A 13,141-nucleotide genomic window follows, 5' to 3' on the forward strand; every position below is an offset into this window, starting at 1 on the left:
TCTTTTGTGAGTAAAATCTACATATTTTAAATTTTTTTTTTTTTTTTTTTTTTGCGGTACGCGGGCCTCTCACTGTTGTGGCCTCTCCTGTTGCGGAGCACAGGCTCCGGATGCGCAGGCTCAGCGGCCGTGGCTCACGGGCCCAGCCGCTCCACAGCATGTGGGATCCTCCCGGACCGGGGCACGAACCCGCGTCCCCCGCATCGGCAGGCGGACTCTCAACCACTGCGCCACCAGGGAAGCCCCATATTTTTAATTTTACAATTTTAACATTTAAAAGTATACAGTTCAGTGACATTAAGTACATTCACAGCACTGTGCCACCATCACTACTATCCATTTCCAGAACTTTTTCATCCTCCCCAATAGAAACTCTGCACCCATTCAACCATAACTCCCCATTCTCCCCTGGTAATTACCATTCTGCTTTCTGTCTCCATGAATTTGATGACTCTACATATAACTGCAGTCATACAATATGTGTCCTTTTGTATCTGGCTTATTTCACTTAGCATACTGTTCTCAAGGTTCATTCGTGCTGTAGCATGTGTCAGTACTTCCTTTTTAAGGCTGGATAATATTCCATTGTATGTATTAATCTTCACCTCTTGACGTGAGGAACAGCCTGTAAAGTACAGAGGGAAGGACTTGACGGCAGCTGTCTTTGAGGACTGTTGGCTCTGGAAAGTTTCTCAAGAGCCTCGATCTTCATTGTGGGAAGTCGTTAAGATCTGACCCTCTAATTTGCTGAACCTTGAGACGCTAAGAGCACTGGAGAAGGGACTAGAAGCAGGGAAAGAACGAAGAGTCGAGATGCACAGATGAAAGAGAAGAATAACTTAGAAGGAAAGCGAAGTCTTAAGAATCATAGATCTGCAATTTTGCTTAAAACTTTCTGCTGCGTTTCTTATCTTCAAATCCAAATATACTTCTGCCACCTTATTCCCCAGGGGCAGAGCAGACCACGTTCCTGACCCTCTCACCTTGTTCGAAGAGTACATCCCGTGTGTCGTGTCATCCTCTGATTATTTCTCTTGAGGCTCTCATTAGGATATTTTCCTCCTGGTCCTCTGCCACATTCCTGATGAGAATGTATTAATTTAGAGTGGCAGAGCTGCCTAAGTTGTACCAGGGAATTATGGAGCCAGACAGATGAAGAGGTCGCCCCCTTCTCTGCTACTCCTGATTGCTTGGGTCATGAGAAGAGTCACTTTCCTGAGAAATGAGGGGTGCAACGTGCTGAAAGGCAGCCCTGGGGGATGGGGGATCTGCAAGAGAACAGGGCAGGGGAGGACCCCAGGTAAAGCAGAAGTTCCTCTCACAAGCTGAAGCCTTGAAAATACCCTGAGATTTGTATATTTTCCTCAGGAGTTTGCACCTCTCGGTTATAAGTGCTTTTGGCTCACCTCGAAGCTGTGTCCCAAACTAGTGAAAATTTGCGTCTCACTCTGGTGGGGAGAGGAAGAAGCCCTTCACTACTGTTGAAAAAGGAATTCAAAATAAATGTTATTACACTTGAAATATTTTATAAAAAGAAAATCTGGGCTGGCCATAACATGAGTAAATCTGACACTTAAACATCTCTGAGAGGAAAGAGAGACAGCTGGTTCTGTTCACAGCCACGGGCCTGTGTTTGGCTTGTTGGCAGGGAGAACCAGTCTGGACATTGGTAATATATCTGCCAAGCTTCTGGAAGAAGTTTAAAAGATGTCAAGGGAGTGAAGCCCAGGAGCAGGTTCTCTTGGGATCTGAAGATTAAAGGCGCCCTGGCAAACCGAGTCAGCGCATGTGTGAGCTCCTGAAACAGCTTTAGAGCAGCAGGAGGTTGGGCTTTGTGAGTTGCTGTGATTTACTATGTTTTGTTGGTTGCCGTGGTGCTGAGCGGTCTATCAGAAGATTCATTTTGCTAAACTAGTTCAGAAAGGTTTTAGTTTGGTGTCTTGTCTTCAATTTTTTTTCCTGGTGTCATTGGTGTTACATTCAGATAACTTTGCTCGTGATTCTACACCTTTGTATTAACATGCTTCTCCAAACTGAGTTAAAATTGTAAATGTTAAGAGTCAAATAAGTGGTTATGTTCATTGTCATGGGTCCTCTGACATTCGTCTTATTAACCGGTGACTGATCAGTGGTTTGGAGCTTGGACTTCTTGTCTCTGAGAACATAAATGTTAGAATGTTGGTCACATTCCCAGCCAGATCACAGAATGTTCTTGTTTCAATGGGAAAATGTAACCTGAATTCTAAGGACTGGGTGCTTTGTTCTTCCACCCAGTCACTCACCACCCCAACTCCTTCCTACAAAGGTTTGGGACAGAAGTCCCATCTTCCAGCCCCAGGAAGGGGTGAGTTCCCACCAGGAGCAGTAGCCATTTTCATGCAAGCAGTGATAGTTAATCTGGTGTTTGCCTTTCAGGGCCTGTCTGTATATGTTGCAGAATATTAGTAAGGATGCATGATACCTCCATATAGTGTTTACAATAAGAATCAATTTTCTTTCATTTGCTCATTGATCGATTGATTCATTCATTCATTCAGTAATATTTAAGACCACCTATGTTTTTGTGCCCCACTGGAGAAAAGTGTATTCTGTTTTTCATTTATTTTTGAGCAGTATCAAAAGAGTGCCTGTGGGGGAAAAAAGGCATAGTGACTAAATGGGTAGCAGTGATATTTTCTTGGGAAATTAAAAGAAGAAAGAAAGTGTGAAAGAAAAGGATTCTGAGGCAGTAGTAGTATTTTTTGAATTAAAAGTTTTTGAGAAGTCTCTAAAGGAAAGAATTTGGCGAGCTTTTGATATTTAAATAGAAAAAAATACACACACACAAGTTCACTAATCCCATTCATGAGGAATAAATTCCGTTGTTTTGCCTTTCCTCATTGCTATTGTAGGATTCAGTTTTCTCAGGACCACTGAGTCAATTTATGCTTGCCCATTGACTCTGCCCTCGTGACCTAATTACCTCCCCAAGGCCCCAGCTCCTCATACCATCGCTTTGGGATTAGGATTTCAATTTACGAATTTTGGGGGACACAAACATTCAAACCATAGCAGTGGGTTTTATTTCATTTATGAGTGGACTGCAATTTGTTCATCTGTTCTCCTATTCTTAGACGTTTGGATTGTTTCTAGCTTTTGGCTGTTATGAACCAGTTGCTCTGAACATTCTTGTACATGTCTTTTTCTAGGCATATACACTAATGTATATACCTAAAAATGAATTGCTGAGTCATAGGGTGGTAGATATTTAACTTTATTAGAAACTGCCAATAGTTTCCCATAGTGGTTGTGCCATTTTCTAATTGTTTCTGAGACTCACAATCAGTCCTTTTCTAGCCTCACTTTCATATCCAGAGGTATCTGCTGCCACCCATTTCTGAACATTTGGAGATTCTGAGGAATAAATTCTGCTGTTTTGGCTTTCCTCATTGCTATTGTAGGAGATTGAGTTTTCTCAGGACCACTGAGTCAATTTATGCTTGCCCGCTGGTTTTCTAACTTCTAAAATTTTACTGCCATTTTTCTGTTCTCTCTGTCCTTATGGATTTCTGCATTTAAAATATTTCCTTTATTGCCATTTTAATGGGTTTTCAGGAATTAGTAGAACTAAATGCTTAAGTTCACTTCACTAAACTCATTCATTTTTAAGCTACTCTACCTTCACACAATTACTGGAACTGTTTATTTATTTAAACATACATAGTTGACTTTTCAGATGCATCTTGAGCTTGGAGCAGTAGGGAAGTAAAAAGCAAAGTGGAAGTCCTTAAGCAGCAGGGAAAGGTCAGTCTATTTAGAGAATGAAATCTTGTATCAAAAAAGACACTCATCAATACCAAGCTGTGATAGGCATAATTATTTAATGATGTTATGTGATGGGGATTATGAGGAACTTTCTTAGCAGGTAGGAATGGGCAAACTGAAGGCGATGCTTCTTCTTGGATAGCTTCAGTTTCCCCAGACATTCTTTTATTGGGTCAGTTAATTGAGACCTGGAATGAACTCGGGGCACAGTTGCAGGAGATCAGTGTCAAGGTGAATTCCAAATACTCAATTGAAAAACATACCTTTTGTGTCAAGCTACCTGGTATATAAGTATCAGAAGATACTCATGATTCAAGTTAGTAACGATAAAACCAAAAACATAAAAGGCTTAACTCATGTTGCCTGTCCTTGTGAGAGGACCAGCTCTTTGGATCCTGGATTTTGCATTTTACCCTAAAAAGCCACAGGATGCAGTGAGGCAAGCTGTCTGCTTTCTGAGTCCCACTGTCTTTCATGTGTAAAGTACAAGTTCTAGAAAGACATTTCTCCATCAACTCTGGGCTTTTCTTTTTCTTGATGGTAAAACCCAGTGATGAATTGGCTTCAGTAGAATTCAGGGACTGTAACCCATGGGGTTCACTTCATTGAACAAGTAATGTTGAATTTGAAGTGAGAACAATAGGAGCTAGGCTTAAAGAGCAGAAAAAAATTAGGTTAAATGTAAGGAAAAATTTTATAGAGAAGTTGTTGTTAGTCAAGGTCTTGGTAAAACACAGATGACAATAAAACTATAACTTGACAAGCAGTTAATTACGGGCCTGTTCACAAAGGTCTGTGCAGGGTGTAGGGGACAGTGAAGCTGTTACCATCCCTAGTCCTGACGGGAGAACGGTGGTCAGAATCCGGAAGTCGGGATCATGTACAGAGGGACCCCTTGAGACCTTGAGAGGACCTGTGGCTTTTCTTTTTTTTTTTTTTTTGTGGTACGCGGGCCTCTCACTGTTGTGGCCTCTCCCGTTGCGAAGCACAGGCTCCGGACACGCAGCGACCATGGCTCACGGGCCCAACCGCTCCCTGGCATGTGGGATCCTCCCGGACCGGGGCACGAACCTGCGTCCCCCGCATCGGCAGGCGGACTCTCAACCACTGAGCCACCAGGGAAGCCTGACCTGTGGCTTTTCATGAGGGACACAGCCATCCTGAGGCTGCAGAGGGGGAACCAGGAGAAAAACACCCCAGCCTCACTCTCCTCCCTCCCATGGATCTTCTGCCAGGCCTCCCCATTGGCTGAACCAAACCAGACACCAGAGGGCAAAGGAGCCCCAGTGATACGGTCTGCGGGTCAGTCTCCATGGGAGGAGGGGATGGAGTGAAGAGTAGAGAGAGGATCTGGAGGGGCCAACAGGAGACACCCCGTACATGTGACAATGGTCAGCGTGGTGGAGTGAGTTCCTAAAGCAGGTCGCAGAAAGAATTATGGAGAAGTTTTGGAAACAATATACCTACAGATCATTCTTACAGTTTGTATATATCCTTTCCAGCTGCCACAAATTCAGGTGCATCACAAGTGTAAGATACAAGGTGCTGGTATTAGATGGAGTGAAATTCATTTTATAATAAAAAGCTGCCCCCCTAAAGAGGAAATGCCTATTATTAGTAATAGTAAAACTGGTTGCCTAGCATTTTGCGAGATACAGAAGATTTTCATATACATCATTTTGTGTGAGTCTCTCATTAATCTTGGGAGGTACCTAGGATGATAGACCTTTTTTTTTTAACCTATTTTTTTGAAGTATAGTTCATTTACAATGTTGTGTTAATTTCTGCTGTACAGCAAAATGATTCAGTTATACATATATACACATTCTTTTTTATATTCTTTTCCATTATGGTTTATGATACGATATTGAATATAGTTCCCTGTGCTATACAGTAGGGCCTTGTTGTTTATCCATTCTATGTATAATATTGAGTTTATGTCTACTAATCCCAAATTCCCAATCCATCTCTCCCTCCCCCTCGCTCCCCCTGGGAAACCACAATTCTGTTCTCTATGTCTGTGAGTCTGTTTCTGTTTCGTAGGTAAGTTCATTTGTGTCATATTTTATTTCACTTTATTTTATTTTTTAAAATAAATTTATTTATTTATCTTTGACTGCGTTGGGTTTTTGTTGCTGCTGCAGGCTTTCTCTAGTTGCGGGGAGTGGGGACTACTCTTCATTGCGGTGCGCGGGCTTCTCATTGCGGTGGCTTCTCTTGTTGCGGAGCACGGGCTCTAGGCGTGCAGGCTTCAGTAACTGTGGCACGTGGGCTTAGTACTCATGGCTCATGGGCTCTAGAGCGCAGGCTCAGTAGTTGTGGTGCGTGGGTTTAGTTGCTCCGTGGCATGTGGGATCTTCCTGGACCAGGGCTCAAACCTGTGCCCCCTGCATTGGCAGGCGGATTCTTAACCACTGAGCCACCAGGGAAGCCCTGTGTCATATTTTAGATTCTACAGATAAGTGATATCATATGGTATTTGTCTTTCTCCTTCTGACTTATGGTAGTCTCTAGGTTATCCATGTTGCTGCAAATGGCACTATTTCATTCTTCTTTATGGCTGAGTAATATTCCATTATATATATGTACCACATCTTCTTTATCTACTCATCTGTCCATGGACATTTAGATTGCTTCCATGTCTTGGCTATTGTAAATAGTGATGCTCTGAACATAGGGATGCGTGTATCTTTTTGATTTATAGTTTTGTCCAGAATATGCCCAGGAGTGGCATTGCTGGATCATATGGCAACTCTGTTTTTAGTGTTTTGAAGAACCTCCATGCTGTTTTCCATAGTGGCTGCACCAATTTACATTCCCACTGACAATGTAGGAGGATTCCCTTTTCTCCACACCCTCTCTAGCATTTATTGTTTGTAGACTTTTTGATGAAGGCCATTCTGACTGGTGTGAGGTGGTACCTCATTGTAGTTTTGATTTGCATTTCTCTAATAATTAGCAATGTTGAGCACCTTTTCATGTGAATGTTGGCCATCTGTATGTGTTCTTCGAAGAAATGTCAATTTAGGTCTTCTGCCCATTTTTCAACTGGGTTATTTTGCTGTTGTTGTTGAGTTGTATGAGCTATTTTGTTTATTTTGGAAATTAAGCCCTTGTCAGTTGCATCATTTGCAAATATTTTCTCCCAGTAGGACAATAGACCTTTTTAACAGATGAGAAAAGTGAGTCTCATGGAAGTTGTCTAAGATATCACAGCAAGCAAGGGGAAAGCCTGATCCCAAATTCTGGTGTCTTTCACAAAGAGAAACTCAAATCACCTGCAATGATTTTTTTAAAGGCAAGAATGATGACAATAGAAGAAAATACAAGAAATTCTTCCCTTTTCCAGGTATAGCTCTGTGGGCTTTGTGACTATGATGTTCTTCACTAGTAGCTGATTTTTCACTGTCTTCTGTTTAAGGGGATGCCATCTGGTGATGGTTCAGATGGATATTTGAGTCCTGGATGTTATACCATTATAACTAGGTGAAAGCCAGAGGGGTCCATTCTGAAGGTCCCTGTATATCCTGAATCCCTTATAACTCCAATATTTTGTACGGTTGAGCCTGATCCAACCTCTGAAAGTGATATGCTTGGTATCCTAATATCTGCCACGTCTGATATATACCACAGTGGTCTATACTAGAGTACGGTAAGTCCCCTAGAGTACGGTAAGTCCCCTACCTACAAACCTTCAAGTTGAGAACTTTCAAAGATGCGAACATGCATTCAGGCATGAGTGAAATGGCAGCTTGCCCTCCGTCTCCTATTGCTGACGATCCTTCAGCTCTACAGTCTCCCACCTCCTCTCCCTCCTCCAGTCAGTAACTCTTCTTGCCTGTTCACTTGATGCCAGCCCCTGTATGCCACTGTTGTACTGTACTGTAAGATTAAAAATGTTTTCTTTATTTTTTGTCTTGGTTGGTTTTTTATGTATTATTTGTGTGAAAAGTATTATAAACCTATTACAGTACAGTACTATATAGCCGATTGTGTTAGTTGGGTACCTAGGCTAACTCTGCTGGACTTATGAACAAATTAGACTTACCAACACGCTCTCTGAACGGAACTCATTTGTATGTAGGGGACTTACTGTAATTAGATGACCATTTGGCCAATGTTTGGCCAGAGTTTTAATAATAGTAATAAAAAAGCCAAATTTAGGGATAAATTTGGGGAACAGTGCACGGCTATTTTGTACACAGCCTGTGTGCCTTGGCCCATGTCCTCATTCTGGGGTTCGCAGGGCGGCATTCTGGTGATGTGGCTTTAACTTCTCATTAGCAGCCCCTCCAGTGTAGGAGAGAAGCCAAGCCCACCAGGCAGTGAATCCCTGGGGCCTTCTCTCATCTTGATTTTGTTGTTCTGACATTTTAGAAGTAGATCGTATTCACTATATGATCTCACACTCCTGTCTTGGCAGCTGTACTCAGGATTTTCTTCCTTATTTAAAAAATATATATTAAATATAATTTATATAAATCCCAGATCATAAGTGTTCAGTTAGCTAAGTTTTAGCAGTTGGATATACCCATGTAGCCAATATCCAAAACAAGATATAGAACATTTTTATCACTCCAGAAAATTTCCTTATCTCTTCCCAGTCAGCCCCTCATTCCACGCCTCCTCCCCAAAACAGGCAACTACCCTTTTTTTTTAAAAAAAGCTCGTATATATATATATATATATATATATTTATTTATTTATTTATATATTTATTTTATTTTTGGCTGCGTTGGGTCTTCGCTGCTGTGCGTGGGCTTTCTCTAGTTGCAGCGAGCAGGGGCTACTCTTCGTTGCAGCACGCGGGCTTCTCATTGTGGTGGCTTCTCTTGTTGCGGAGCACAGGCTCTAAGCGCGTGGGCTTCAGTAGTTGTGGCAAGTGGGCTCTAGAGCACAGGCTCAGTAGTTGAGGCGCACAGCTTAGTTGCTCCGTGGCATGTGGGATCTTCCCGGACCAGGGCTCGAACCTGTGTCCCCTGCATTGGCAGGTGGACTCTTAACCACTGTACCACCAGGGAAATCCTGTATTGATTTCTTAATGGTGTCTTTTGATGAGCTGGATTTAAGATTTTAATGGAGAGATTTGGGGTCCAGTGTTGGGTAATGGACTCTCACCCACTCCCTATCTGATGCTGCTAAGTTTCAGTTATGAAGATTCGTGGTGGGCTGGTAGGAATAAGGATTATAACCATGTTTTCTTTTTAAGGCATCTGATATTGCATTAAAAAAAATTTTCTAAAGACAAGTTCAAGACTTCCCCGTAGTAACAATTATTGTGTTGCTGGGTGTGAAGATTCCAGATGTATTAGGTCTCTTTGAATAGCAACTGCCAGGGCATAAAAGAAGCCCATGTTAGAAGACCATGTCCTGTCTTTTGCCAATTATGCATTCTCATTTTCCGAAAAGCTTTGGCAGTGCAAGTGGGGGCTCTTGCAAGGGGGCACAGTGCAAGTCAAGTACTACAGACCTGGAAGAATCTAGCCTGGGAAACAGTAACACAGTAGCCGCTTCCAGCTTTTTCCTCAAGATTTGATGACAGGGCACACAGTCCTTTTACAAATTAACAAAGAAGGAGAGAAGTAGAAGCCAGATTCCTCAGTGAAAAATGAGTCGCCTTGTTCATTGGTCAGGAAAGAGTCTTCAGTCACGTCCAGCAAGGGTCTGGATTCCTGGAGTCACTCGGTATTTATAATTCATAAGCTCCTCTTGGAGAGGAAGGAAGAATTCCTCTTAAGAAAAGTGGCATCATGTGATACTAAATATTGACTCATAACCTGGGTCTGGGGAGATACTTTCAAGCTTCTTGGAATACCAGCAATAAAGGATGAGCTTTCTGTAGTAGAGTTCACGTGTGAACTCATTTGCCAGCCAGTTCTGACATATCAGCTACCTGAAATGTTGCTTGGTTCTAACACTGATAATCATTAGCTCCAATCTTTTATATTTACATTAAGGTTTGATTTTGACAGTAATCAGAGTTCTCAGGTTGAAAAGCCTTTGTAGTCTCTAATTTGCGCTAAGTAAATACTGGCTTCTTGGTTGATTTCTGTCAATTCTTAATCATTTAGGGTAATATTTGTAATATTTAACTTTGGATACAAGTACATGGAAGATCACTGCACACCTTTTCTTTAGTACCAACACTGTTTGGAACTGAAGAAAGACTCATCTTTATTTTCACACATACTGTGATTTCTGGCTGGTAATGGCTCTGAGCTCCTTGATTTTCCTGAGTTCCACTTATATTCTAGAATTCTCCATTTGTCTAGTTACCATGATCCTGTAAAAGTCAGAAAAAAATAACAATGGCTCAAGGAGGAAATAGCCATGGCTTAAGGTAGTGTACAGCTAACAGAACTCCCTCATTTGCAAAGAGCAAGAAAAGTAGGGACTGGAAACTGAGAAGACTTGAGGGTCAGGGACATTCCTCAGCACAATTTAAAACATTCTAAAAAATGTTTTAGAAACATTAAAACATTAAAAAAAAGTTTGTACATTAAAAACATTGTTCTGACTTTTTTTTTAATGTTTCCTCTAGGGAAAGAATATGAGTTTTTTTACTCAGACAAAACTATCTCTGAATTTAGCCACGGTCTTTTTTCTAACTGCCTCTTTTCTTGCTGTTTCAGGTGAACCTTTTTGTGCTGCTCTCTGTGGTGTGTGTCCTCCTGAATTTAGCCGGATTTATCCTAGGCTGCCAAGGGGCCCAGTTCGTGTCCAGCGTGCCCAGGTGTGATCTGGTAAGCAGTTCTGAATCATCGCTGTGCACCTGGGCCGACCCTGGCCTGCCCGGCTTTCCCGGGTGCCAGTGTGTGGCTGGCAACACCCAGGACCAGGCAGCATCTTAAAATGAAACCTGAAGTTGGTAAAAGGAAGCAGGAAAACAAAACAAAGAGCTTCCTGCTAAGTATTTTACTCAGGTTGTCAATTTTTTTTTCCAAAGCAGGGACCAGCCAGGAGAAACCACATGCATCATTAGTTAGTGAATAGATGGATCAGTTGTCCACAATCAATATCTATCTGCTCTCATCTAAAGAGGAAAAATGGATATTATCAGAATTTAGGTCAGCAGTCCTTTATCTGAAACCTTTGGAGGCCAGGTGTGTTTCAGCATTCAGAGTTTTTCCAGTTTTTAGAAGGTAAATGTGACGCATATACTGTTTATTCTGTAGCATCCCAGTGGAGTCTGGACAACAGAATGTAATCCAGAATTTTTGGTTTCCAGAGCTTTTTGGATTTCAGAATTGTGGATAAGAGGTTATGGACCTGTACTATGTCAGTTTCTATTTTCCTGATTTTTAATTGTTATAGTAAAATGCCCGTAGCAAAAAATTTAGCATCTTAACCATTCAGTAGTGTTAATTAAGTACATTCACATTGTTATACAACCGATCTCTAAAACTCTTCCATCCCCTCCTCCCGCTGGCCTCCGGCAACCACTCTTTCTTGTTTTTTGGGTTTTTTTTTTTGTTTTTTTTTTTGCGGTATGGGGGCCTCTCACTGTTGTGGCCTCTCTAGTTGCGGAGCACAGGCTCCGGATGCGCAGGCCCAGCGGCCATGGCTCACAGGCCCAGCTGCTCCGCGGCATGTGGGAATCTTCCGGGACCGGGGCACGAACCCGTGTCCCCCGCATTGGCAGGCGGACTCTAAACCACTGCGCCACCAGGGAAGCCCAACAACCACTCTTTCTGACGCTGTGGATTTGACTGCTCTTGTTGCCAGATATAAGTGGAATCATACAGTATTTGTCTTTTAGTAATTGCTTATTTCACTTAGCATAACATGCTCAATATGTACGCATGTTGTAGTAGGTATCAGAATTTCCTTCCTTTTTAAAGCTGGATAATATTCCACTGTATATAGAGGACACATTTTGTTTACCCTTCATCCATCGGAGGACACTTGGGTTCTTTCCACCTTTTGGCTATTGTGAACAATGCTGCCACGGAAATGGGTCAGTTCTCTGGAATATATGCCTGGAAGGTGGAATTGTTGGCCATCTCTGAACTTTTTAAGAGGACTTTTCTGTAACAAATATCTCCCTGTGGCACAAAGCAAAAGAAGTGGACTCTTTACAGGTTGTAGTAAACCTCATCTATTTGGAACTTGGTTCCATGGCAATCTCGCCCTTTCAAAACCAGCAGGATGCAAGTGAAGAAGGCTGCCACATTTCTCAAAACACGGTGACCAGGTCCTTGCAGTGAAACTCATGGCCTTCCCAGATAGGACAGCTCCTCCTGGACTCACTAAAAACCTATTGCTCTTCCTTAACAACCCTTCACAAATTTCTTTGATTTTTGTCATTCCCTCACTTAATAAGTGTAAGTTTTGGAAGCACAGGCTCACAATGTTTTCTGGTTTTTAAGGCCCTGTATCATTTGCCCTCATCCTGCTCTCCTCCTGCAGCAACTCACACTCCCTGTAATGGAGCCCGAGCCCGCATGTCATTACCCAAGCTCCTGCCCTACTTTCCTGTTTCTGACAATGCTGTCTCTCCCCCGACCATTCCCTGTCCCTTACATCCCTGTTCATCCAAATGGTGTCAGCCTTTTAAAGCCTCATTCAACAATGATCTTCTTAAGGAAATAGTCCCTGATCCCCAGGGAAGGTAATCTTCCAGAATTCCTATCTGTACATCTCTGAAGCATTTCTCTTTCCTTTTTTGGACTAAAGGTATTCATATACCTTTCTTCTCTCTTCTACTGGTCTGGAATCTTCCTAAGAACAGTGTCTGGCTCTGTATTTTCTTGGGAGTTTTCAACAGCACCTCCCACAGACTTCTTTACATACATAGAGTTCCCAGAAAATAAATTTTAAACAAGGCTTGTTCTTCCTGTTACTAATTACACAGAAAATTGGAAGGGGCAAAGAGAACAGACAGGCTAGAAGTGAAAAGTCATAATATTTTAAAAGACAGTTCGATAAAACAGTAGCATCTATTATATGCAAGACCCCATGCTAGAAACTGCAGAGAGTAGAAAGAAAAGTCAGACATCGTTTCTGACCTAGACGTTTATCACGTAGCAAGAGGAGTGGGATAACCATGGCAGGTGCTTGATCAGTGTTTGTGGAGGGAATGAATAAATGCCCAGCTGCAAAGCAAGGGAGTCTGTGATCAGCCATCAGAGTGAGACACAGTGCTCTGGGGGTGCAAAAGAAGAAGGACTTCTACTCTTGGGAAGACGGGAAAAGGATACCTGGAACGTAGGTATCTGAGATGGGCCTTGAACAATAAATAAATAAAGGGAGTGGGTCGAAGCCAGGAGAGGAGAGGATTCCAAGGGCAGTGGTTAGTTAGTAGTTAGCCTGAGTGGTTAGATCACTGTTGGCTCTG

General features: G+C 42.2%; 1 protein-coding gene across 3 annotated transcripts in view; it reads left to right on the forward strand.

Moving 5' to 3' along the window:
* Nucleotides 1–13,141, forward strand: part of ENTREP1 (endosomal transmembrane epsin interactor 1) — a 66,429-nt gene that overhangs the window by 26,808 nt on the left and 26,480 nt on the right. For all 3 annotated transcript variants that reach the window (XM_089913282.1, XM_022573548.3, XM_089913281.1), the window contains one exon: nucleotides 10,437–10,547. In XM_089913282.1, coding sequence (XP_089769408.1) covers nucleotides 10,437–10,547 — 111 coding nt within the window. The remainder of the gene's footprint in view (nucleotides 1–10,436; nucleotides 10,548–13,141) is intronic.

Source organism: Delphinapterus leucas, chromosome 6, assembly GCF_059928025.1.
Source record: "Delphinapterus leucas isolate spDelLeu-1000000601 "Yukka" chromosome 6, BTC_Dleu_Yukka2, whole genome shotgun sequence".
Classification (NCBI taxonomy): Eukaryota; Metazoa; Chordata; class Mammalia; order Artiodactyla; family Monodontidae; genus Delphinapterus; species Delphinapterus leucas.